Raw genomic sequence first — 26,466 nt, forward strand, 5'->3', positions numbered from 1 at the left:
AAACCCAAATATCAAGTGACTAATGACAAAACCGAGTTGGCAATGCTGTAACCGAGAGTCACATCACGTCCGCTTGATCGGCATGCGGCTGTCCATGCAGCTAACCCTCCACAGCGCGAGATCCGCAAGTAAGGATTGAGTGGGTGGCGTATTTCCCCCGTACCTGTAGGAGTCCCTGGGAAGTAGTATAGCCGGGGCCTCCAACGGAGTCATGGTGCCATCCCCTAAGAGGCAGAGGACATCCATGGGGTTGGCTCGGGGCCTCCAATGGATCCCTGAGAGCTGCAGGGCTCTGGGGTGGGATCTTGCTTCTTCTGCAGGACTGACCCCCCTCCCCAGACGGAAGAATTAGTGGAAAGGTTTCCTCCCTCCACCCCCCTCCCCGCACCATCAGCTCCTAAAGGTTTCTGTGAGAGAGGGTATCCGGCCTAAATTAAACCACAGTGACCAGGCAACCAGCTCTGTGAGGGCAGCATTGCTCCACTGGGGAGCAAGCGCCATTGCCATATGGTGACCCTTTGAGGAGGGGAATGATACTGATGGACTCTTCAAAGGGAGCCTTCTCTGGGACTCTGCTGATTCACACATGGGATGCAAGTCAAGGGAGGGCTCAAAAGGCCCAGAGGGAAGTACCGGATCTCCAACAGGAAGACGTCCAGGGAGGTACCTTCTGGCCTTGTCCCATATTCAGCAGCCCTGCATCTTCTGAGAACTAGGCACTTCAGCCTTCAAATGCTACATGCCCCTGAAGGCAAGTGAGCGGAAGCCTGCTGAAAAGTGCCACTCTGCACCTTAACCCTGCGGTTTCACTCTGGTGGCCGGCCTTAGAATCCCAGAGACAGACAAGCTGCCGCTCTCCATAAGCCAGACAGCAGAACCCATCGAGTCGTGCTCGGTAGGGCCTAGTTTCTAGGGTTCACGACCACATGATTAATAATGGATACTATAAAGAGCCGGTGATGTTAAAAAAGACTTTTTAATTGTACATCAGACATATTAATTACAACTTGAATATAACAAAAGTTGGTTATTAAAAGCAGCAACTTGACATCATAAATCTTTAGAAGGTGCACAGAATCATTATAAGATCTATTAGAACTAATGCAACACATCCTCTGGAACAAAGCGTTTTTAAAGGCTCCACATTCCCCACTCTGGAATAGATGTGGGGGTGGGGAAGGTTGGTTGGTTGGTTTGCAGGGCCTGAAATAAAAAGCATACACCCGCAGCACACTGGGGCACGGACATTCCTGAAGTGTGCAATGGCTTTCTGAGCCTCTTGGTGTCACTGCGCTGCCTATTCTGTGGCTTCCAAAGGGGAGGAAACACAATTGAGAGATGAACAGAAAGGCCTCACCTGGCAAGATCAGGATTCATTCATTGCGCATCAGCTGATCACTCCACCAACACCCAGAGCAGATCAGGGAGCTGAGTCCCCCACACTGCTCTAAGCCAAGCCTGAACCCCTGGACCCCAGCTCTGCAAACTTCTCTCGTCTTGGCAGGTAAGTAACAGAGGAACTGACTTTCTGCTACTGTCTTTTCAAGGGGAGTTGCATGCAATTTCGGCATGCACATGTATTCTGTTTCTGATTTAAGATCTTAAATACTAATTCCCCAACCATGTTATAAGCTCCATACAGGCAGAACCTACAGAAGTTGACAAGTGATGCGGAGCTCATGGCAGAGTCAGGGTCTTGTCTCTTTCACTTCCCCTCTGAAAGGCGATGGGTATTGACCCAACTCTAATGCCTACATTTCAAATACAGAAGGAATAGGGTTATGTCCCCCCTCTCCCACCCCTGATCATTTCTAAGCTGAAAGCCTCAAAATCTCTTGGTTTTCCTGGGGCTCCTGAATATGTGCTGAAAACAAGGAGCAGATTCAATAAAGGTTCTTTTTCATATTGCCTCTTTGCATTCAAAGCACTTATGTATTTCACAGGACATGAAAAAGCTCCAGTACTTCGAATCATTAAAAAAAAGCCTAGCTTTTGGAAACAGCAAAAAAACAAACAAAAAAACCCACAACTAGCTTTTGTGCTCAAAGGCTGCAGTATATAAAATTATATACGGCCTGACGCAAACTCTGTTGAAGTCAGTGGAAAGACTCCTATTGATTCCAATGGGGTTTGGATCATGTCCCAAGAGACCAAAAAACTTACTGCTATGCATAGAAAGACCCCAGTCCTACAATTGGATCCACACAAGCAGACCCATGGGCACATGCCCTCACAGATCTGATGCAGGTTCAGGAGCCAAGTCAGTTTCTTTTCACTCAAAACCTGCGTAATTGGGAGAGTCTTATAATGCTTTCTGTGCACTTGACTAAGGGCTTGTCTATACTGACAGCACAGCTATGCCACTGTAGCACTTAGAGCTTCTCCCATTGGCGTAGGAACTCCACCTTCCTGAGCAGCATTGGCTGTGTTGACAGGAGCTCTCCCGTCCACACAGCACTGTCGACAGCGGGGGTTAGAGCCGTATAACTGCAGCGCTCCAGGGTGTGGCTTTTCCACCCCCCTGAGCGATGGGGCTATACTGACATAAGACGGTAGTGTAGACCAAGCCTCAGGGGTGAGATGTTACTTTAACAGTAGAGATGTACTACAGATCGACTTTTTAAAGTCACAGTTTCCATTCGCTGGATTCAAATCCAGTCCCAACGACAGACTCCACATTTTACAAACAGGTGGCAGCTTTTCCATCGAGGTGTCGCCAGATCATTTCTGACAGATTAACTGAAAGACTTTTTTTTAAAAAAACCCTGCTACAACGGATGTTCAGACTAATCTGCTTCTGCTACAGCAGCTGATAACAGGCCAGATTCTGATCCTAGTTACTCTGGGATAATCTTGAAAAACTCCACTGAAGGCAACGTAAATACTTCAAATTTACACTGGTGCATCCAGTGAGAATCCGGCCCAAAAATCTCTAACACTCAAAGGACAGCAAGGAGCTGTATGCACCATTCTGGGTCTCACCCATATAATCAACTCAGACTACAGAAATACAGAGATCTTAATTCAGATTTGCGGGGGAGGGAAACTACAATTAAAAACAACTACCCCCCAACAACCTGGATTATCCACGGTGTTATTTGAAGAGTGGAGTCAATGGGAGTTTTACTTTGTTAAGGATCATATAATTTGGCCTTCGGTTTGTAACTTTAACCTGTTCTGTTAAGGCAATATTGTGCCATTCATTTGGATGCCAGTGAAGAAATGCTGCTTTTATTATGGGATTTCTGCTTAAAAATGGAGCCTAATTTTCCTCTCACCTGTTTTGAACTCTTGATTTACATCCGTGACAGTTAGGGGAGAATCACACGCTGATTGACTGAGGATCTTAAATAAAGTTTTTTCAATAAAATGAGCTTTTCAGTTCATCTTGCAACAGCCAGGTCATAAAATCATTCACACTGTTAAAACCATGTCCTTTAGGGATTAATAAAGGTGAAAGAATTTGCAAACTCTAGTTTGCTTTTTTCGCCTTTATGATGTTTAAATTTTAGCACTTCACTCAGTTTGGACAATGAAAGGAGAGTTGTCAGTTTCACTGTTGTTTATCCACAGTGTGGCTCTAGTCAGGTTGGTCCCAGGGTATTAGAGAGACAAGTGTGGTGAAGTTGTATCTTGTATCAGACCAACTTCAGGTCATCTGAAAAAGACCTCTACGCAGCTCAAAAGCTTGTCTTTCACCAACAGAAGCTGGTTCAATAAAAAGAGATATTCCCTCACCCACCTTGTCCCTTTTGTTTATTGTCAGTTTCACTCTGGGTTCTCCACCACCAGGCTATAAAGTGTGGATAACTTTTCACTGAATGTTTAAAAGAAAAATCTAAAACATTTCTACTGATATTAGAGTTTGTAAAAGTATAGATATATTTTAAAACAACCTAGATTGTGTCTAAGCTACCTGACAATATCACTTTATATTAGACAAGAGTGGCAATTTTTTTATTATTGGGTAGGCAAACTGAATCCCAGAATTCAGCTTAGCAAGTCACTTTCTGAATCCCAATAATGGAAAACATGGCTCGCCCTCCAATAATTTATTACATTCGTTCTTCCGATTCTTAAGTTACTGCATTGCCTCCCCTTCCTTGCCCTGCAAGGCTACATCCTCTTCTTCCACTATATATGCAAGAGCAACAAAGACAGAGATCATGCAGTGCTAAGTAGAAAGATTTGGTTCAGCTGGTATATGTCAGGTAATACAAACAGCAATATGTATTGTTATGTATCCAAAAGCAGCAGCAACAGAAATTCCCTCCCCCAACACAAACATCTCTCTTTCATTCACAGAGACACAGCCACTTTTCCTTTGTTTTGCTTTTTGTTTGGCTGGTTTTTTTGGCTTGTCTACTCATTTGGCAGCATTCAACAAAATGATCTTTACAAAAATAAATGCCCATGGTTCCATTTCAGTTAAGATGCCATCAGTGCAAAACAATGCCCTCCTTGGTTTTAAGGCAAGCTCACGTCATTTGTCTGATTCATTCCAAGACACTGATTGTCAAAAGAATAAGCAAATGGAGCTGCTGCATCCTTTGACATCTTAATATCATGGGACAAGAGCAACTGTAATGTAAATCTATCCGGTGGCTGGAAAGGCTGGAAGTGAATGGCCTAAAAGTGTACGTATGTATATATCCCATTAATGAATGGGTCTATGATGAGGAGGTAAATACTATATAATTGCTTTGGCCAGCATTTTCTATCAGCACAAGAATGTGATATTTGGGCGCTTAGGCATTATAGAACTGGTTACGTAGGTGCTTTCTGCTTTAGTAATAAGACCAATCTGGTCTGTTATTTAAGGCTCGTATGTGATCGTAAGACACTGGTGGACTTAGATGTGGTTCTTCTGCCTAAGAGCATTTTTATTGTTACTAGAGGGGATGATGGTTTGAGCTCTATACAGATTGGTTTTCCTTTCTCCACTCAAACTTCCCTCTTTGCTTTCCTCTCAACACAAGAGCTACTCCATCAGACATCAGCCAGATGCTGGGTGGTTCGGATAGGCCTACCATGCCTCTATGGCGTAGCAGAGTATCACAATGAAAAGCCATATCATTAACTGCTCTCTTCCACAAAGATAGCTCCTTTGGCTTAGCCAAAGGGTCCCTCGGGGAAGCGTAACTAGGCGATGCCAGTTGTATATACAAATGACCGATAAAATAACCATCATTAAAAACAAGAACTCTATCAGTTTTAGCCACCCGATGCCACAGCTCACAGTAAGTTTGGATGTAATTGCCATGTCCAACTGCCTCTGCTATACCCTGTCCTAAGTCCTTCACAGTTCCCTAGACCGGTAAGTGTTCCTTTCAAACCTCGCCTGCACAACTCACTGTAAGCGTCAGGAGAGCTGTCAAAGCTCTCTCCCATCGGTGCACGGCCAGCACGGGAGCCCTGCTCATCCACATCCCTTGCCTCTTTTGGTTTAGGTCATGGGTGGTGTTTGATTGATAGATCTATTTAATTCTAGGAGAGGTTCCCCAGGCTGGTCCAAGCCAGAGGGATCAATATGGGGTGGTGCCTTCCCATTCCACCAGGTATTGGACTTTGCCCTCCGGAGTCACCCTGCGGGCTAGCACCTGGTACTTCTCCCCACACACCAGCCTGCCAGCTGCTCCGAAGTAGTTGGTGATGGAGGACTTGAGGTGGGAGAGGGAGGAGTCGTCCTCGCTGATGCTCTCCAAGGTGTGGCTGTCAATCCCGTCATCCTGGCGTTCCGGGGCACAGGCCGCCTCACTGCTCTCTGAGGCGCAGCCATTCAGGGGCCCACCTTGTTCAATGCCTTTTCTCTTCCCCCCCACTGGGGCGTAGGCTTTAGCCGCCAACTTTCGTTTCCTGCTGCCCACGTTCCTTCTGCTGGGGGGGAGAGAGAGAGAAGGGGATGGGGATAAGAGAAATGCTGGCAAAAGGAAACAACAATGCAGCAGCGCTGGCTCTTAGACAAGACATATGCCTGGTGATGTCAAGGGCTCCTGACCCAGCACTGAGCCAGCCAAGTAGGGAGGATGTTTGCTAATGAAAGCGAGTTTTGGTTTTGAGTTTCCCGTCCCAGCTGCCGTGAGACTTTACGTGCACCAAGAAGCGAAGTGCCAGGTTTCGAGCCATTAGCCACCGTCCAGAAGCTAATAATCCAAGGCTCAAATTAGTAGGAAGAGAGGCAGCTCCCCTTGTTAGGATAACTCTGTTGATGAGTGACAGGACAGGAGGGCATGTGGTCTAGTGGTTAGACCTGGGGCTGGCTCTTGGGACTTCTGGGCTCTAGTCTTGCCTCTGCCACTGATTGTTTATTGTATCAGACTCATCTCTGAATTGGGCTCACTACTTCTGTAACTCGGGCACTGGAAGAAGGTTGAAGTTACATTGTCTTAGACTCCCTGAGGTTGGTTAAGGATATGTCTACATGGCACAAAAACCAACACAGCAGGAAGTCTCAGAGCCCAGGTCAAGTGGCTCAGGCTTGCAGGGCTAAAACAGCAGTATGGACGCTCAGACTCTAGCCAGAGCCTGGAACCCAATGAGAGGGGAGGGTCTCGGAGCCTGGGCTCCAGCCTGTGTCCAAACATCGACACTATTTTTAGACCTATAGTGCAAGACTTGCGAGCCTGTTGACCCAGGCTGAGACTCGCTGCCGTGGGTCTCTTTTGCCATGTAGACATATCCTAGTACTCCTCTCTGAACATGGCCATCGGTGCCTAGATGGACCCATTTCTGCAATGACGCTAATGCCAGCTTCCCATGGGGCTTGTGAGCTTTAATCCATTTATTTGTGCGAAGTGCTTTTGCCAAGTACTTCATCAGGAATCTGCACAGCCACAAGAGTCCTTATGCACAGAACAGACTGCAGGGTAGGAGATGTCCCGTGGAGATGGCTAGGCAGAGTGGACGTGTTCAGTAAAGCTGCCAGTTCATTAATAATGAGTCTTTCTATCCCTATGAATGTAAAAACACCCATCAGCTCCAGGTAAGCAAGGGTAGTTCTGCTTACCGAGAAATGAGGGACAGTCCTTTCTGCATTAACCACAGCGCTTCCCTCACCCCACCAAGCAGATGGCAGGAAAATAGGCAGTTCTATTTAATGACCTCAAATAGGCACTGAACAAACTGGCCGCCAGCTGTGGGCATCAGCTATACAGTGGGCGGAGTCTCTAAGGCAAGCACACAGGAATCCTTATTGCCAGGTGCTCGAGGACCACCTGGGACCAGCTCCTTTGCAGCGTACCCTTGTGAAGAGATTTTAAAAAACAGAAGCTGGGTTTTTCTGCAGCCAGGCATGTATGTTTGGGGACGGTCTCCAGTTAATCAATATCTGGTTTGCTTAGTGTCAGGGCAGAGACAGAGAAAGATGAGCAATACTTGGAAATACTGTGAGTGCAGAGTAGTTGGGAGACAGCTTGCCCAGTACTGAGAGAGACGGCAGGGAAGAGAGGAGTCCAGGATAACTTCCAGTGACCCATCATCATCATCAAGAGCTAACTCTACCTAAGCCAGAGGTTGGAAGGCCAGGGTGAATGAAGAGTTAATGAGGATCACGTCAGGGGTTGGAAAAAACAAAGGGAATTAAAAGAAAGCTGTCAAGCGTAGTCAAGATCAATGCAAAATCAAAGGGCAAGAACCTAGTCTCAGCCATTCCCCTCCCCTTACCTCGATTCATAAGACAGGCTCGTTGTCGCAGAGCCAGATGTACTGGCAGCATCTGTGGAATCCAGGTCAGAAAGAAAAGTCTGCCCTGAGCTGGCACTGAAAGGGAGAGAGACCGAAGTCAATCCTGGCCAGACCTCAGCCACTGTGTGAGCCCAGCATTTCCGGCTGCGTCGGTAGCAGACACCCTGCTGTGTACGTACAGGACCCGGCTCCAAACAGAACACCAGCTAAAACATGCAGCCCGTTCGGAGACATTCAGGAGAGCAGCAGTGTGCGTCCCTATCAGGACAGCCTGGGGGGCCTGCACTGTGTTAGTTAAAAACCCAGAAGTCAGACAGGAACATAGTAACCAGTGCAGACCCCTAGGACTTCCAGACCTGCCAGACAGGGCTTTCACCAGCAGCCAGCAAGGGCTTCCCATCCCCCTGCTTCCATTTCCCAACAGGGCTCAAGTAGATTAGCTGGTGCTCACTGAGAATCTTGATTCCTCATATAAATCCGGTACTGCCGATTTGTCTGATTAAGCCCCTCAAACATCTTTCACCTTCAGGCATCTCTCCTCTCCCCAGCACATGAGGGAATGAAGAGGGCAACCCCTGAACCACAGTGATGGCTACCCCCGGCATGGCAAAGAGTGGAGACGCATGCACAGGGACCCGGCATGGTTTCTTCTTACCATCAGGCATCACTGCCCTGCGGGACAGATATGCCGTTTACCTTTTTAAGCTCTGAATTTCATCCAGTGTAAAGTCAAATATGCTGGCCAGGTGGTGGTTTGTGCTCCAAGCCGAGGCGAAGTCACTCTGCATTGCAAAAAGGAGTATATTTATTAGCTGACAGCAGGCCACGACTCGGCGTGAGCAACCACCGCCAGCGTTTCCTACCCCCGTTGGCCTCCTGCTTCCATCTACTGCATGCTCTGAGATGACCTGTGCTTTGGACAGTCCCTTACCCCTCTGCAGAGCGGGCATGCAGGAGGCTGCTGGTCGGAGCTGGGCGCAGTTGGAGGGTTGTGAGTTGGAGGGTTGAGGGTTCTTTTTTTAAAGACACCTTTTCCATTAAAAATAATAAAATGTCCCATGCCAGCTGAGGTTCCATTTTCCCTGGTTCTTGTCTGTAACTGAGAAGCTGTGAGGGCGTTTGGAAGGATGGGGGACAATTATACTTGACGCATCTGAGGATGTCAAAGTCTTTTACAATGGTTTAATCAATTTTTACACCTCATGCTGGGAAACTAAGAGGCAGAGACCAAGTCTCACAGCACGTCAGTGGCAAACCCTGTAACAGAACCTGAGACACCCAACTTTCATCCCAGTGCTCTAGCCACCAGAAGACACTTCCTCCTTCCCATCAGTCTTCTTTCTCCCCCGAGGGCACAGATTAAACAGATGGATTTGGAACTCCCTGCTCTGAGCCTCTTGTTACTGGCATCAGAAGGCTGGTTTGTGGCCAGAAGGGCAAACTTTCAATTAGCACTCTGATCCTGCCTTTATTAGTCATCTCTGCCTGGGGAGTGCGCGGGCCATGCCGGATGGAAAAACGGCAAATTGGAGAAAGCACTCAAGCCTCCTAAATGCCTGTTAGTAGCAGCAGCACAAGGATGGTGCCCAGTTCCATGTTTGAAAAACAGGAAGCAAAACACTTCAGTAATTCAACCCTGAAAAACAACATCATGGATAGTAACAAAAGAAAGAGTAGCGAGAAACTAACACTGGGAATAGCATCCTCCAACAAAAATTTTGATCTTTTTCTTCTAGCAACTCGCCTTTTCTGCTGTTGAAATTCATGAGGCAGCAAACTGTGAAAGCAAAGAACAAACACAAACAAAGAACAATGAGAGTCAGACTTGCTGGGAGACTGTAAATCACATAACAGGCCTGAGGGGGGTGTATAGAAAATGTCTACTTTGGTTCCAAGCAGCCAGGGAGAAACCTAGGGTGGGGAGTGTGGTCTTTTGAAAACTGTAAAACTTACGAGCTGTCATTTGAAATCCTATTCCTGCTTGCAGCCTAGGGGGCTCTAGAGAGAAGTGTGAGACCAAGGCCTAGTAGTCAGTTTGCAGAGAGCCAGTTGCAATAAGGTGGTGAGAGTTTTGGCCTCTCTGTTTTATGGAGCAGCCTGGTTTGTTTCTCTCTGTTTTGGGGTTCTTGTGTGTTCTGAATTCTAAGGAATAAAATAATGTTTTACTGCAACCGTACAGCAAGAGTGTCTATGTTTTTAATCTAATTTCTCTGTTTGTATGCTGTGAAACAGACAATTATCAAGAGAGCCCAGGAAAGCTGCTTTACTGTAGTGGCTGGCACAGAACTGGGGAATGCTGCATAACCTAGGGGACCCCACGACTTATCATTTCTGTGTCAGAGTTTAAGACAGAAGCAGACATTCTATGGAGGGAAAGCTCAAACGGTTTATGGAGAAGCCAGTTTTCTTAAGAGGACAGATGCAGAGGAGGAGCAACAGATAGTATGAAGTGAAAGCGTGGACACAGACCCGTTTTTATGGGCGTATTTGCTTTTTCCTCTCTTCTTCAGCTCAGAAGCTCCATTCTCACCCAAACCTGGTACCTTCTCTGGCAGGAGCTTGCTTGGGGGGTTTGGCGGGACACGAATTCGCAGGCGAAAGATGCATTTCTTCTTCTTGATTTCCTTACCGCACAGAAACCTAGAGGGCACAAGATACAAATCCCCTCGTGAGCTATTGATTTTTAAGCGCTGAATGGGAGTCTTCATGGCCAACTCTTCCCCTCTCCCACCCATCCTACCTCAACACCTAAACTCTGCAAACCCAGTCATTTCAGCCCCTCCAACTTCCCCACACCTGCTGAAGCTGAAATGTTGCATCAAACAGTCCCCTCGCCCAGGCTCACCTGCTTTTGTAGCTGTTGAGTGCATTGAGCAGGTGTGGAGCGCGTTCTGAGGCCGGAGTGCTGGTCAGCTGGGATAAAGCATTGGCCAAAAGGTCATTTCAGTAACTTGAACAGATGATCAGCAAAGCCCAGAGCACACGCTGGCTAGAGAGCTCGTTAGTGTCACCATGTTTATTCAGAACTACAGTTTTCTGCTCTGGTCTAAGCAGGTTTGATCATAAAGTTCAGAAATGCACAGTCAAGAAAACCCCACCGACCTCCAGGATGCAAACATTCAGGCAGTGTTTATTGTCTGGACATCAGCGTGCTGGGTTTTCCCCACTTGTGTTCCTAAGACAGTTAAAATCCCTCCTCTTGCTTTGCTCTATATTATTTTATTTTTTTAAACAAATGATGGTTGCATTTACTTCCTGCACTTCACTGGACCTGGACAGTGAAACTAGCCGTGTCCATTTCTCTCTAGCTCTCGCACACCGCCACGAGGCTGACCTGGGTAGGTTTGGACCGGGGTTCTTAACCTTTTTCTTTCTGAGGTCTCCCCAGACATGCGATAAAATCTCCACGGCCCCCCCGTGCCACAGCAACTGGTTTTCTGCATATAAAAACTAGGACCAGCATTAAGGGGTAGCAAGCAGGGCAGTTGCCCACGGCCCCATGCCACAGGGGGCACTGTGAAGCTAAGTTCCTCAGAGCCCCCGACTTCAGCCCCATGCAGTGGGACTTCAGCTTTCTGCCCTGAGCCCCAGCAAGTCTAATGCTGGCCCTGCTTGGCAGCCCCCTTGAAACCTGCTCACAGCCCCCCCAGGGAGCCCCGGACCCCTGGTTGAGAACCACTGGGTTCGGACACATGGCAGTATTGCAATGGTTAAGCAGCCCTTTCCCAGGCTCTTTGGAAAGCTACCAGCTATCCTGCCCAACAAGTCAGCTGCCAGGGGGACTACAGCAGGTCTACAATCAACACCTTCCACCCGTAAAACCCAGCTCCTCTGCCAGCCAGAGAATTGCTGGATGGAATCCATGCCAGGGAGCTGGCAGAGTGAGGCGGGTACAGTGTGTGCTCCGTGGGCAGGCAGAACGAGAGGTCAATCTTGCAAGCTCTGGTAATGCCCCAGCCAGGTGCCCTCTGTCTCCCCCATTGCCCTGCACACAGTCATTGACTAAACGATTATAACAAACCCCGCAGCGCCCGGGCACCTTGTACAAACACCTGCTGACAATTTGCTTCGAAGCAGGCAACAAACCAAGTCCATCCAGAGCCACAAAATCCACCCCACTGTGGCAAACCACCCTGGACCCCCAAGGAAGAGTCAGGCAAAGGCGGTTTTATACTTCCTACACTGTACCACTCAAGGAAGCACACAGAAAGGTGACCGCCCCCTGCTCCTTTGCAAACGAGCACCATTCAAATGCATTATGGCTCCTTCCCACTAATAGAGACACACAGAGTGCAAAGAGACACAGCTTATCACCACGGGATTTCACTATTAAACACACCTGAATTCACCTTTCTCTCTGAGTGACACACATGAGCTTCCCCTTTTGCTGTCTGAGCAGACAGGAACAGAGGCTCCCAAATAAACCCTGGTCTTATTTTCTTTGGAGTCAGCCAGGCCGCATTCCTGGCTTTAAGGGGTGGATGGTCCATGCGTCACTTCCCCTGCAGCCGCCTAGCCTTCCCTCCAAGCTGCCTTCCCAGAGCCAATCCCAGGCCCCATGTATTTACCTTTCCGAGCTGTAAAGGATCCCAGTGGTGATTTACAAAGGCTAGAATTTCCTCAAAGTCGAAGTACTTCTTTTTGCTCTGCACGCCCAGATTATAGAGGGCCAGGTGGACAACATCGACCCTGTGGGAGCAAAGGAACAAGAGCAGCTAAGAGCAGGCCCCACTTAGGCCAGGAGCTGCTTTCATATGGACTTGCATTTACTTCAGGTTTGCAACCCTGAGCTTCCTGCTCTGGCTTTGCCATCACCATGGCAGCTGCCTTCTCCCTACTCCTGCCATTCTCCTCTGCTCCTACTCCAAGTAACCCCTGGGATGCTCAGGGGGTCTGATGGATGGATTTCTACGTGGCTGACAGCAGAGCAGGGAGAGAAAGTTGCCTGTCCCTTCCCTGGAATTGCCATTCTGCAGACAGTAGCAGATACGTCCTCTCAGTGATCTGTTCGCTAGACATGAATGGAAACCCAGAGGTGCAGCCTGCACTATGGAGAAGGCCTGAGACCAGATTGTGTTAATCCGCAGCATGGGATGCTGTCTAGGACGTGGACAGAGCGTCCCATTGTAGCTGCTGTGCAGGTCTGGAGAGTCATAGCAGGTTCCATTGTATTTTCACATGCACAAAAGTGGATTAGAGGAATAACTAAAGGGCTGGTTTAAATCTGTCAAAGGGGAGCCAGGAAAAGGAGGATTAAGTGGCTGTTAGGTTGACCTGTTTGGCAAAATCCTGCAAGGGGCTCTGCATGCGGGAAGATTTACCACATGCTGGAATACCTGAGCCCCACTGAGTTGGCTAACCTGCAGAGTGCCAGGATTCATTCCTAGTTTCCTGGCTTTTTGTCAGTTTCAGTCACATGCTCAGTGCTGCAGTTCAGGTAGTGGGGAGGGGGATTCCTGGATGATCTAAATGTTAGCTGAAAAACAAAGTGCAGGAGGCTGACGGCTGGCCACAGAGGCTCCTAGTCACATGAAAATAGGTGCTGGCTGCGTTTACATCCTGCCTCCCTGGAAACACGTCTCCAGTTATATATGGCAGGGGCAGGCAGCCTATGGCCCGTGTGCCGAAGGCAGCTCACGAGCTGATTTTCAGTGGCACTCACACTGCCCGGGTCCTGGCCACCGGTCTCTGCTGGCCTGGGATACCGGCCACTGGCCCACTGCCAGCCGGGGTTCCATCCGCCGGCCCCGCTCAGCCCGCCGCCGGCCTGGGGTCCTGACCACCGGCCCGGGGGTCTGCTGCTGGCCTGGGATACCGGCCACTGACCCCCTGCCAGCCGGGGTTCCATCCGCCGGCCCCGCTCAGCGTGCCGACGGCCTGGGGTCCTGACCACCGGCCCGGGGCTCTGCTGCTGGCCTGGGATACCGGCCACTGGCCCGCTGCCAGCCGGGGTTCCATCCGCCGGCCCCGCTCAGCCCGCCGCCGGCCTGGGGTCCTGACCACCGGCCCGGGGCTCTGCAGCGCCCCCCCCAGATATGGCCCACGGCCCCAGCCTGGGGCAGTGAGGGGTGCAGAGAGGGGCAAGAGGGGGCACAGCTCAGCACCCCCACCTTAAAAATTATTTCAGCGCCACTGTACTGGGATAGTTTTACATCCTGATTTGCTGCTTACATCACTATCATGCCACATGGAACAGCGCACTGCGTTTGACGTTGAGATTAGAATGTACATGCAAGAACTGGAATCAGTATTTTCTGACAGATTTCAAGATTTCCAGCGATTTGGCCCAATGCTTTCTTTTCTAATTAAACCTGAAAAGTTCAACGAAAGCAACTTGGATTTGTCTGTATTTCAGTGGATGGGTGTTGAAGATTTCGAAATGCAGCTCATTCAGTTAAAAAGCTCAGAATTGTGGGCATCAAAGTTTGGAGATCTGCGAAGTGCACTTGAAGCGACCGAGAGAGATCATGGGGCCTCTATTCTGACCTGCTATGTCCATGCCAGTGAAATTTAACTGTTTGAAGAAAATTGCATTTGCAATGCTTTCAGCATTTGGATCCACATACCTGTGTGAACAGGTATTTTCACACATGAAATCTGTCCTCTGTCCCTCTCAGAGTCGGTTAACAGCTGATCACTCAGAAGCCTGTGTGCAGCTTAAAGTATCCAAATACATGCCACACATTGGAAAACTCAGCAAGGAAAAGCAAGGGCAAGGATCACACTAAACTGATAAGATCTGCATTTTAATTTAATTTTAAATGAAGCTTCTTAAACATTTTAAAAACCTTATTTACTTTACATACAACAATAGTTTAGTTATATATTATAGACTTATAGAAAGAGACCTTCTACAAACGTTAAAATGTATGACTGGCACGCGAAACCTTAAATTAGAGTGAATAAATGAAGACTCGGCCCACCACTTCTAAAAGGTTGCCGACCCCGGATATATGGTATCCCTCTATTCCTGTTCTAAACCAGCTGCACAGTAGGGGCATACCCCGTTAAACAGCTACTGTATTTCATCCCAGAGGAAGCTGCATTTCAGTGGCTGGTTAAACAATGTCTGCATATCCTCGACTTCACCGTGGCAGGTTGTGGGAATTCATTAATATAAACATGTAAAGCATTTTGAGAACCGCAGATAAGAAGCACTAGAGAAGGGGAAAGTGTTATTTATCCTCTGACCTATGAGGTCTCTGCTATATAAACTTGCACTTAATCCCTTAACTAAAGGGAGAGACATGTGGCCAGATCACCTGGGTGATTTATCTGCTGGCAAATATGTATTTTGGCTCACATACAACAGGGCAAGCATGCAGCCTGGGTCCAGCCTCCATAGGAATCCGTGCCACACAACTTGACTCCCGGAGCAGGGTGTGCTCAGGAGAAGCCCTGGGTTAGCTTGTAGGTCAGAAAAGAGGCTCACAACGGAACTAGCCAGGGCCAGTTCAGGTGATGCCTCCAAAGCTGCAAAGATCCTGGCAACCTCCCTGCACCAGGGAGAGGGTGAAATGCCAATGTGAGGCTCCTGCTTCAGTACTATGCAGGATGATAGACAAGCCGATTCCCTTTGACCAAGAACTCCACGGTTATGGAGCCCAGTGGAAGGTCAGGAGCCTCCCCATTTAGGGCACAAATCAAATCATCCGCTTTCTGTTTAGTAGGAAACTTCCAGCCACTAGTCCCTAACTGACTCCACAAACATACACCAGTTTTAGATGCAAGGCCTAGTCCCCTATGGAACTGAACCATGCTCCAGCTTGCATGGCATAGGTTGATCACTGAAGATCACACACTGAATCCCAGATTATCTTGAGCTAGCCCAGAGCGACCGGCATCAGCAGGATTATAACATGGGTAGCAGTTCTGCAGGTTGGGATTAAGGGGCATCAACAAAGCTGTGTGTGGAGTCCTGGACTGGGAGAGCAGGTCAGGACAGAAGGGGCAGAAACATTTTAATGCTCCCTAAACTAGAAAATAAATCATGGGCGTACCAATAAAATGCAAATACCCCCTCCACACAGATCCCCAAAGCTTGCGGGGAAAGTGGCCCACACCCAGGGATGCTCACTAGGTTGGAACTCAGGACATGGTGAGCCGGACGTTCGGCGGGGCTGAGTCCGCTCATACTGGGGGGGGATTGCAGCTGCTCAGCTCCTTTAAGAGCCAGGCCCGTTGATTTTTAAAAACAAGTGTGAGATCAGTCTCCTGGGCCAAGTAACTGCATGAAGACGCAGCTTCAGTTCAACGTGCAGCTTAGGCGGGCATGGGGATGCCATTAACAGGGGACCCCTGGGGACGTCCACATTCTCATCCTCCTCCAGCATAACCCAGGCCCTGCTGCATGCAGGGCAGAATGGGGAGAGCCAGGAGGCCCAGGAAGGATAAATTATGCCTGATTATCAAACAGCTGGTCAGAGAGCCAGATGGGCTGAGCGGAGTTCTGTTCCCACCCCCGAACTGCACAGAAAGTTCCCAGAGGAAAGTGACAGCTGAAGACACTTCACTCCGCACTCGAAGGGGCACCAAGGGGAAAGGAAGCCATTAGACACTGGCTTCTCTCTGGCCTTCTCCCTGTGCTGATCAGTGGTTCTCAGCTTTGTTGCTGTGTATTCCATTCCACAAATTAAGGCTCCTCTCAGAGAGACCGGCCCCCTGCCCCTCTCAATGCTGATCCCACCCTTCCTGCAGCAGCCATAAATAGAGCTCCGGTATAGGAGAAAATATCAAGGCAATGACCTCCCTCTGGTGCAGCACATGCATCTGCTTGGCTATGTCTCTTCCAAGGGACAGTTACAACCCTGGGCCACGTGGAGGCACTTCAGAGACCCTGCAGTTCCGGGGACAACTCTGAAAGTCCCTGACCGAGCGAGAGAGAAATTCAGGTGGAGGCTGGCAGCCAAGGAGTCAGGGCTTCGCCCCATCAGTTGGGAGCCCCAGGTTCCAGCCCTGACCTCTTGAGCCCAAAGAGACTACTCGCCAACTCTTACCATCTCAAGGGCAGGCGCTTGATGTATTCTGGCCCCTGGTTACACACCGCACAGAAAAAAACATAAAACCTGAAAAAGAGAGAGCGAGAAACACAGGGTAAGGGGGTGGATTTGGGATCATCTCTCCAACAGCACAGCCTGAGGCTCTGGCTTGTAGAGTACCAGCCACCAGCCCACCCTCCCCGAAGGGCAGCGGGTCTCAGCATTGCAGCAGGATCCTCTGTGCCCATGTGGGGCAATGACTGCGGTAGAATCCATCCCCCTGCATGTGCCAGGCTGTGTTGTCCTCTGGCCCGGACTGGGGCCAAAGTCACTCCGCTCCCCCGGGCAATGCTTGCAGGCTTCACTCCCTCCTCCAGCCCCTTTCAGAGTCCTGCCCCTGCCCCCTTCCTCAGCTGCAGAGAAGGTCACTGCAGAGTCCAGCAATTCAGCCCTTTGGGTCAGCCAGAGGGCATCGTAGAGAGGAACTGAAGCTCCCCTCTGCCTGCCCCAGCGTGGCCCAGGCCATCTGAGCACTGCCAGTTGCTTCAGATCATCGGAGAAAAGCCATTCTCTCTGCTGTGCCTGGCAGTCTCCTGGCTGGCAGGCTGCTGGCCAGAACACGCCCTGACTGCACCAGGTTGGGGGGTCAGAAATGAGTGAGGAGCCATCTCCTAGCCACAGATCCACCCTGCACACAAAGGGACAAGGACCCCCCTTCCCCACACACAGCCAGAGAATGCACAACCTGGAACCTGTCCAGATGCACAGTTAGTCCGCAGCAAGTCGGGGTGCAGATCTGCTCTGCATTAGCCGGCCATGCACCGAGTGTCCACGCAGGCCCTGCTGCTGCACACAAACAGCTCCCCAGGGTGCTTCCATATCCCACTCGGGAACTGATAGTGCGCAGCAGCAGGGTCCCCAGGGACATTTAGTGCTCGCAGGCTAGTGCAGGGCAGACTTGCACCCTAGCTTGCCATGCTCCGAGTGTCCATGTACACAAGACAGAGGGAGACACTCGCTCAGTCAGTGAACTCAAAGTGGCAGCTCTCTCCGGACCGCTGCTTGCTGTAATCCACCAGCTTTTGGCCAAGCAATCAGCCAGGATTTCAGCCGAGCAGCAATTCCCAGGACACCTGAAGGAAGCCCGATTGCCTGGGATGAAGGGACACAACCCCACTGATTCCAGCTGCTCCCAAAGCATCAGTGAGCGTGTTAACAGTCAGCTGGGGGAGGAAATAGACTGACCAATGCACAACTCTGGCTCGACCCTCAGGGATGCATGGAACAAAACAACAGGGTGAGCTGGGGAAGGACGTACCTGTCTCCAAACATCATGGGGTCGCTAAGGCACTGCGTGCAGGCCTCGTGGAACCACTGCCTGCAACTGTAACACTGCAGCATCTTCAGGTACCATCTGGGAAGAGAGACCAGATTTCAACACTCTCAGAGGCGGTGTGAGGTGCATTAGGACTAGATCACCTTTGCCATACATGGTGCCCTACAGGCAAATGGAGGCAATTCTCGATTGCGCAGCATGTTGGGCAGGCGTTGACACCAGGGCAAAGTAAGTGTGCAAAATGGGTGTGCAACGCTCCCCAAATGGGAATGGCAGAATTTCATCCCCCCTCAACACTGGTGGAAATGACGGCGCGAGGCGCAGGACAGTGGAGAATCAGGCCTGATGGGTCTGGGTTTGTAATGTTGCAGGGGAAGGGCTATATTTAAAAAAATCCACCACTGACATTTACATTAAAAAGGGGGAGCAGGGGGGTCCAGACAGAGTTTTCGAAGGAGGCAAAGAAGTCAACCAGCCCCACTGAACTGCAATGGGAGTTGGGCACTTAACCAGGGGCCCCTTGGAAGACCCCAGATGCTACCCAGATCTGGATTTCCGGACAATATTTTTTATCAAATATAAAGTTTAGTAACTAAAGCTACTTGGTTGCAGCCTTTCACCCTGGATTAGGTATTTTGATCACACTGATAACCTCACACCTCAGCAGCTCGCTGGGACAGCTGGCTTTCTTAGCAGCCTCTCCCAATTAAGCACACAGGAAGCCTCACTGCAAATGCACCCTGCAGCAGCTCTCTAGATGGTTATTTTGGTCCTCTGTGCCTTTCCCCAACTGGGTTATTTTCAGATGGGGGATTCCCACCTGCAGCTTGTTGTTACAGCAAGGGGAAGCAGCTCTTGCATCCCAGAGCCACTGCATCAGCGCTGAGTAAACTGCAACCCATCGCCTTCCTCCTGGAGACGGGGCAACATGCTCAGCAGCCACATTCGGGGGAATGGGAAATGCTGCAAACTCAGAACCTGACATGTGCTTATGGGGTGAGAACTGCACCCTCAAAAAAGCCTTCCCCGGGAACTGACCTTCAATCTCACACTTGCCCTAGGGAGGAAGGATGGCCTGGTGGTTAAGGTACTGGACCGGGACACTAGTCCCAGACTTTGTAACAGTCTTCCTCTGCGTTCGTGGACAAGCCCTCAGCTCTGTGCCCTAGTGCCCCATCTATATGGTGGGGATAATGACACGTCCTTTGCCCATCTTGTCTATTTAGATTGGAAGCTTCGGTGTGCCAGGCTCTGTCTCTCCCGGTTTTTGTACCATGCCTGGCCCAACAGGGCCCTGATCTCAGCTGCTACCATGATACGAAGATCAAAAACAGCCCAGGGAGTCAGTTCATGCTAGCTAGCTCCATTTCTCTCCCTCCCCGAGCCAAGGTGATATTAGACTAACACTGAACAGCCCAGCTAGTATGGGCTAAAGTGCAGTTTGAATCTAAACAGTGACTGCAATTGAAGCAGCCCTGTCTTGCTTCCTGGTCGTATTCTGTCCCACCCACTCTGTCTTGCTCTCCCTGGCCCTGCTCAGCAAACAGTTATGGGAGAGGGAGCTGGGTTCTAGTCTGGCTCATGCATCAGCTACAGAGTCGGTAAGTAAGGCTAGCATAGGTCCCTGCCGCTGTGCAGGACCAGCTGAGCCCACTGGGACACGGTGGTCTCGGTTATACTGGAGGAGGGGGCATGTCACACACATTAGAAGTCTGATCTTTGATAGCCACATTCAAATCCAAGAGCAGTGTAATAAGTTTGGGGCCTTACTCGCCAGGCCCCCCGCAGTAACAGTAACACTGCTGCTGATTGGTCCTGTGCAGAGAATCCCATTCCAGCTGCTCCGGGTTGTAGGACAGCACCATCTTGATGGCTTGCAGCGTCTTGGCGATGGCTCCCTTCTTCAGGGCGCCACCTTTCTGCAGGACCAAGCAGAACACAGGGTCAGCACAGCCGTGCACGAGGAAGCTTGTGACTAGGGGAGCGAGCCTGGCCCCATGGAAGTCAATGGGCATTTTGCCATCAGCTGCAAGGACGCAGGCTCAGGTCCCAAATTTGGAGGGTGCACGAAAGTAGCTAATGGTCAGATCAGGGGGCCAAGAGTCAGTGCGCTCTGCCAATTGACTAGCCCAAGGCTACCCAGCAGTTACTTCCCCGCTCTGTGCCTCAGTTTCCCCACCTGCAAAATGGGGGTCATACCCAGTGGGAAGCATAGAAACAAATCCATGAGGGTAAAGCCCAAAGAGCCCCTTCTAACAAAGATGCTGAAGGAGTGCTGGGCTGCACGACCACAACTCCTGCCAGACACTCATGCTGCTACTCCCATAATGTCAGTTCAGCCTTAGCTGAAAACATGTCCTCTTTCCCTGCTCTTGCATTCTTGAATTCCCCAATGTTCTGCTTCCAGTATTTGCAATCCCCTAGTGTTACATCAGCCTGGGGTTCACGTCTGGGTTCCCGATCAAGAGATTCCTTAAAAAGGGCCCAATCTGCACAGGGCAAAGGGTCAGAACTCTCTGAAAAGCAGGCCCCTTTAAAGGGCAGCAGCTGGGTCGGGCCCCAGATCACTAGTCACTTTTGAATCCTGGTGAAAGGTACTGTGTAAAAATCAATCAATCATGGAATACAGCCTACTGGGGCAAAGAGAAGCAAGTGCCAGGGAAAGCCTGGGATTTGAATTTCTCTTTAAACTGATATAGGCCTGGCGGTGCTCCCCCCAGAAGCCGGAGGGCGCAGGGCTGAGCTCTGTGGCTTAAGCCCATCTCTGCTCCATAACCCTGACATGGGCGCTAGTAGCAATCAGGATGACTCAAGACGGCTTTCTGGCCACTGACGCCCGCTGGCAGGAGCTGGGGGCTGGAGCGAAAGGGAACACAGCTGTTGTACAGGAGCACGCCATGGAGGCAGGGAACACGGGTCCCTTTCCCCTGTTGAAATGGGCAGGTCCCAGGAGTAACAGTCACTTTTTAATGTTTTCCAGGATTTTCCCCAGTTATTTCAGCTGAGACCTCGACTGAGCCGTGACTTCCCCCCTGCACCACAGCTGCCTTCTGCCAGCTTGGCTGGTGCAGAGGGGCTGCCCTGCCCCCGACTGGTAAACTCCCTCTGTGCAGCAGGGCCCCCCTGCCAGGCACAGAGACAGCTAGGCCAGCACTGCAGGAGCTCTCCCTGCCCCCATGTGGGAGGCACAGCCAAGGTGAAGCCTTATGATTCTGTGCCCTGCCACGACCCATGGGGCACAAGTTAGAGTGGGCTTCCAGACACAGCAGGGGGTGCTGAACCGGCAGCCCCCGAGCAGGGGCGATGCAAGCTGGCTCCCTTCTGTCCCAGCACAGAGCGGGTGATCCTGCCCCCTTGCCATCAGCTACAAAGGATTTCACCCCTCCATAGGAATGCAGGGCTCTTCTGCCCAGTCCCCCTAAGCTAACCCCTGCATGAAGAGCCGGGGTAAGTACCGCGCAGTCAGCCACCCACTGCAGAGAGTTTGCCCAGCAAAAACCACCTGGCAGGGCAGGTTCTTGTTGCGGTTGGCAGCCCCCAGAAGGGAAGGAGCTAACTTGTAATCGCCATCCCCGCAGAACCAAAACCGGACCGGAGAGCTAGCGAGCAGGACGGCGAGCCTCACTCACCCGTACAGCCAGGGCAAATATACATCTCCGACAAAACCAGGGCGTCAGCACGGGGCCGTCGCTGCTGTCCACCACCGGGATGTGGCACTGCTGGTGATAGCCTAGAGGAGGGACAATCAGTGTACAGCGAGCCAAGAGCCTTCTGGGAGCACAGAGACCAGCTGGCCAATGAGAAGGCAGGGGTTGTGTGCGCGCAGGTACGGCCCACCCACAAACACACACAGTAACAGCAGCTGCTAATGATCGGCCACAGGTCGTGGAAGGGGATTAACGGGTATCCCGTAGCCCCGACTGGATAACGCCAGGTTCTCCCGGCCAGAGAAAGGCCAGCCTGGAGCTCAGCATGCATCCAGCATTAACGGCACAGCTCCCCTGCAGCCGGCGTATCAGAGCCATGGGACACCCGGGGGTTTCAATGAACCGAGAGGAAACATTAGCTGCATCCCATCCCCCGTAAACATACACCCCCCCACGCACACCCATTCACAGCCCCACTCATCCTGCCAAATATATACACACCCACACATGCCCTCCATTCATCCCCCGCCCACTACACCCCATCCCATGCACAGTCTCACTCCTCCTCCCCAAACGTACACGCAGCCCCATGCGGCCCACCCTCCCGATCATTCCCCCAAACATACGTGCACTCAGCTCTCAACCAAATGTGAACAGTCACGTTACTCCTCAGCTGCTTTCTGTGGTTCTAACCTGTCTTGCGGCAGTGCTGGGACCCCGAAGCTGGGACCCCTGGGATCCCGAAGCCAGTGGGGATTCTGCCTGAGAGTGGCCACACTGGGCACCTGGTTTTCAGTGAATGCCACCTGTTTTCACTGTATGTCAGAGTGACACATGACACCGTACTGGGGAAATGGCCAGCTCTGTTCATCGGATATCCCTTATTAATAAACTCTGCAAGTATCAGCTTAGTGTAAAAGGGGAGGAGCGGATCCCCTGCTCCTTCATCCTGGTCTGCTACTCTGTGAGAAAAGGTCTGCCAAGTGTGCCAAGTTCATTTTCTCCTTCCCGCCCAAGCAATGACATTGTGGCCCTTCAGTACCAGAAAACACAAAAATGAAAGCCACCGTCACTGCCAGGGTCAGCCAGAAATGTCGAAGCAAGGCAGCCATGCTCTCTCGCAGCACAGGGCCTGCAGGAGGGGGAACCAGGCGTGCTGGGCCCTGCTCCAGTCTGAGAAGAGCATCGGAATCTGAAGCAGTTTCCACAATCCGGGGAGGCATCACACTCTACGTGGAGCAGCACTCGCTCTTACCTAGACCACATTTTCCACAGATGAGGATTTCGTTCAGGGGCCCTGATGTCTTTCCCAGGCAGATGTTACACTTTGGCTCTTCTCCGGGGACACCAGCTAAAAAAAAGAGCAAGAGAGCAGTGGGTTCAGAGATGCGTGATTCAGGCAACATCTTGGCAGGAAATACCCGGGAGGGGGTGGGGAAGAGGGTCTGCTGGCAAAATTCTATTTATACCCTCAAACACACACACACCATATTATATAGTTAAAGGAAAGAACCTGGGCAACTCCTAAGTTCTCTTTCTGGCTTGACCACGGGCTCACCAGTAGTTACACCTCTATGTGCAGACACATATGCAGGCTAGAACCTATCCCAGAACATTCTACGTGGGGAGCCCAACCCAGAATCCTCTTAGACACTTGCACATCCTTCTGTTCAGCCACCACTTTGGGTCACAGAGGAGAACAGTTTCCCCCAAGAAGGATGATATTTGCTTTTCAACTAACATACGTTCCCAGGTCTGTCTGGGAGGGACATCTGTAACAAAGCGAGGGTTGCCGGCACCTGCAGAAACTCCAGCTAAGAACTGACCTGTTGGATCAGAACCAGCAAATTTTGTCTTGGCCCCTACACACACCAGACTTGGCAAAATACTGAAGTGTGCTTCGAGCTTAGCCAGAAAACTGGGGTGAAAAAAAAAAATCATTCCCATGACATGCCCTTGTGAAAAGACATCCAAGAGCACGTTAATTTATAGCTTTTTTTTTTTGCCTGTAGCAAAATCAAGATTTCTGTACCAAGGCAGCCCATAAATAGGCTCTAGGGGCCGGACTCTCATCTCACTCGGCCCAGGGTAAATCCAAAGTACATCCATTGCGTCAATGGAATTGTACTGGTGTGAGAAGAGACGCAGGATCTAACAGAGTAGTTCTCAAACTTTTGTTTGTTTGTGACCCCTTTCACATAGCAAGCCTCTGAGTGCGACCCCCCTTATACATTAAAAACACTTTTTTATATATTTAACACCATTATAAGTACTGGATGCAAAGCGGGGTTTGGGGTGGAGGCTGACTGCTCGTGATCCCCCGCCCCCCTGTAATAACCTCATGACCCACTGAGGGGTCCCGACCCCCAGTTTGAGAACCTCCCCTCTAGGAGCACTTACATATTCAGAGTGCAACTCCCAGTCACTCAAATAGAGTCAGGATTGCACCCTTTGTCTTTGGATCAGAAATAAAGTGAAAGGTTTAAAGACGTGCTGCTGCCTCAGGGAAGTTTCAAAGTCATCCTATTCAAGGCCATATTTCTCTTCCGCTGTTTCTTCTGGCTATGAACAGGTTCATGGGACTAGGATCTCTGTTGCATCCTTCATCCAAATGGATGGCCAAGTGCTTACCTTACAGAGTGAAAACAAACTAGAGGCTGGATTTCAGTGGAAGCTCATCCCAACCTTTACTCATATGCACGTTCACAGCCCACACCTCATGAGCACACTATCACCGGATGGCAGATTCCATCACTTGCACAGGGAGGTGAGGGACTGCTCCAGAGCAAACGACATGTGGCCATAGTCCCAGCAGGGCCTGGTATCCTCCTTCACTCCCTGCCCTAAACCTGAGGTGTAAGTATGGCTAGAGGCACATCAAACACCTGCCCCATCCCCGTTTCCATGAAGATGAAGCTATTCCTGCATGTTTTGTTTAAAAAGAAAACTTTCAATGGCATTTTATGGGACGAGCAGCACGTTATAAATGCCACGTATTATCCCAGAAGTGGAATGTTACATGGAAGCTGGTGCAAAATCATATTATTTAAACGCCCCAAATGCTAAACTGAATTCTTTTCAGCATTGCTCCTGAAGACAGAACTGCTATGACAGCATTGGTCTTCTGCACAGGGCAGGGGGAAGTATCGCCCTAGGTGGACAAAGGCACTAGCTGAGGCATCTGCTCTTTCTAGACTAAAACAATTCAGCTTGATCATCCACGTGACACAGCAGCGTCTGAGGCCAGTCTGATGGGATTGTGAGCATGGCTAGCCACTGATCTCTGCATTGCCACACACAAGACCCAGGCTTGTTTCCTAGTTCCAGTCTCTTATTCCTTGGGCCACCAGTGGCTAAGGCTTCTGCAGGTACCAGACACACAACCTCCGAGAGCAGCAGGAGACATGTCTCACTAAAGAGCACACCCAGCCCTTGGGAAGACGTGTTGGTGGCCTCTGTTGGGACTCCTGACCCAGCCTTCCTCGACCATTAGGACGAGGAGTATCTCCCATGGGAAAAACCCAGGCACATCGGCAAAATTCACAGCTCCAAACAAATGGAGCTAAATGATCACACAGGCAGGATGTAAGCCAGAGATAAGAATCCTGCCACTGGACATGACGCAAGCACCAGCCAGAGACAAACACAGCCCAGCGAACCACCATTAGTCTAGCCAGAACATCCAAACAGTTCTTGTTCCTCCTAACATTTTCCAGACCGCCAGTCAAATAAATGGCCCCAAGCGGTTAAAGGAATGTCCACTCAGACAAACCGCTCATTTTCTGGACAGACCTGCTGCTCTGGACAACACTGAAAGCGTTAAAATGCCAGAGGTTTTTTGTTTTTGGTTTTTTTTTTACATACAACGATGCAAAGATATCCTACAGATCCCAGCCAGGTACATTTGGAGCCTTTATCCAGACCTGGCACATGACACATCAGAAATATCAGCCCGTGAACAGAATGACTTTAGTGGCATCTGCATTGACCCCCTTCCCCATGCAGTGCAGAGTGGGGGCAGAAATCCTATAGACAGGGCATAGGGGTGCTGCAAGAAGGGGACCAGTGGCTAGGCAGTATGTTTCCATGGGGCATTCCCTCGCTGAGTCTGGGCAGGGGAGGCTGAGTCATGCTGCATCGTACATATGTTATACCAAAACCTACCATCTAACTTGGCACCCATGCTTGGTGACCCACAGTGCAAAGATCCCAGGAGCACTCCTGATAAATGGAGAGCCAGTGTAGGGCGGCAAAGGAGTCAGCTGAGAGCAATGGAAGCAGATGTCCCAGAGCTACCTTTGAATAAACAACGCCCAGGCCTCACGCAGCTAAAGCCACTCCAGCAAAACAAGAGAAAATGGGAAGTTTGGGGAGTCTTCAGGTCCATCCTTAGGAACAGAAGGTGCTGAGCCCCTTTCGGGATTTGTCCCTGCCTATTTAAAAAACCCCAGGGCAGGAAAAGAGACCAGAGCTTCACTCACCATGCTGAATATCCTTCCAAAGGACCCAGTACTTGGAGTTATCTTCAAAGGTCACAAGACAGCTCTGTTTGGAGCCACTTACCTGTGCAAACAAGAGAGGTGTCAGGTGCAATTTTATCCCCCTCACTTTAAGCGTTTTTGTAAACTCACAACATTCTGATAGCTCTGTGCAGGAACTCACTGCAGCATGTGGATTTTAAAGGAACATCCAGTTGCATTTTGCTTTGGTGAGGGATGCTAGACTAAGAGCCCTGAAAACCAAAGCTGGCCGTGTTGCCACCTACCAGGCACACGAGCAGCACCAGTGCCCATCCCTGCCTTGGAGTACCATCGAGAGATAA

General features: G+C 50.3%; 1 protein-coding gene across 5 annotated transcripts in view; it reads right to left on the reverse strand.

The window, feature by feature from the left end:
• Positions 1–957: 957 nt before the first annotated feature.
• The window catches only part of PHF19 (PHD finger protein 19), a 31,240-nt gene continuing 5,731 nt past the window's right edge, over positions 958–26,466 (reverse strand). For 4 of the 5 annotated variants that reach the window (XM_075120315.1, XM_048823161.2, XM_075120311.1 and 1 more), the window contains exons 3-15: positions 26,126–26,207; positions 22,900–22,995; positions 21,627–21,727; positions 19,768–19,916; positions 17,980–18,075; positions 16,680–16,748; positions 12,252–12,372; positions 10,529–10,596; positions 10,153–10,323; positions 9,373–9,460; positions 8,380–8,465; positions 7,663–7,758; positions 958–5,877 (exon numbers count right to left, since the gene is read on the reverse strand). In XM_075120315.1, coding sequence (XP_074976416.1) covers positions 5,526–5,877; positions 7,663–7,758; positions 8,380–8,465; positions 9,373–9,460; positions 10,153–10,323; positions 10,529–10,596; positions 12,252–12,372; positions 16,680–16,748; positions 17,980–18,075; positions 19,768–19,916; positions 21,627–21,727; positions 22,900–22,995; positions 26,126–26,207 — 1,575 coding nt within the window. In that variant the 3' untranslated portion in view covers positions 958–5,525. The remainder of the gene's footprint in view (positions 5,878–7,662; positions 7,759–8,379; positions 8,466–9,372; positions 9,461–10,152; positions 10,324–10,528; positions 10,597–12,251; positions 12,373–16,679; positions 16,749–17,979; positions 18,076–19,767; positions 19,917–21,626; positions 21,728–22,899; positions 22,996–26,125; positions 26,208–26,466) is intronic. The other variant, XM_075120312.1, reaches the window with a different exon arrangement.

Source organism: Caretta caretta, chromosome 16, assembly GCF_965140235.1.
Source record: "Caretta caretta isolate rCarCar2 chromosome 16, rCarCar1.hap1, whole genome shotgun sequence".
Classification (NCBI taxonomy): Eukaryota; Metazoa; Chordata; order Testudines; family Cheloniidae; genus Caretta; species Caretta caretta.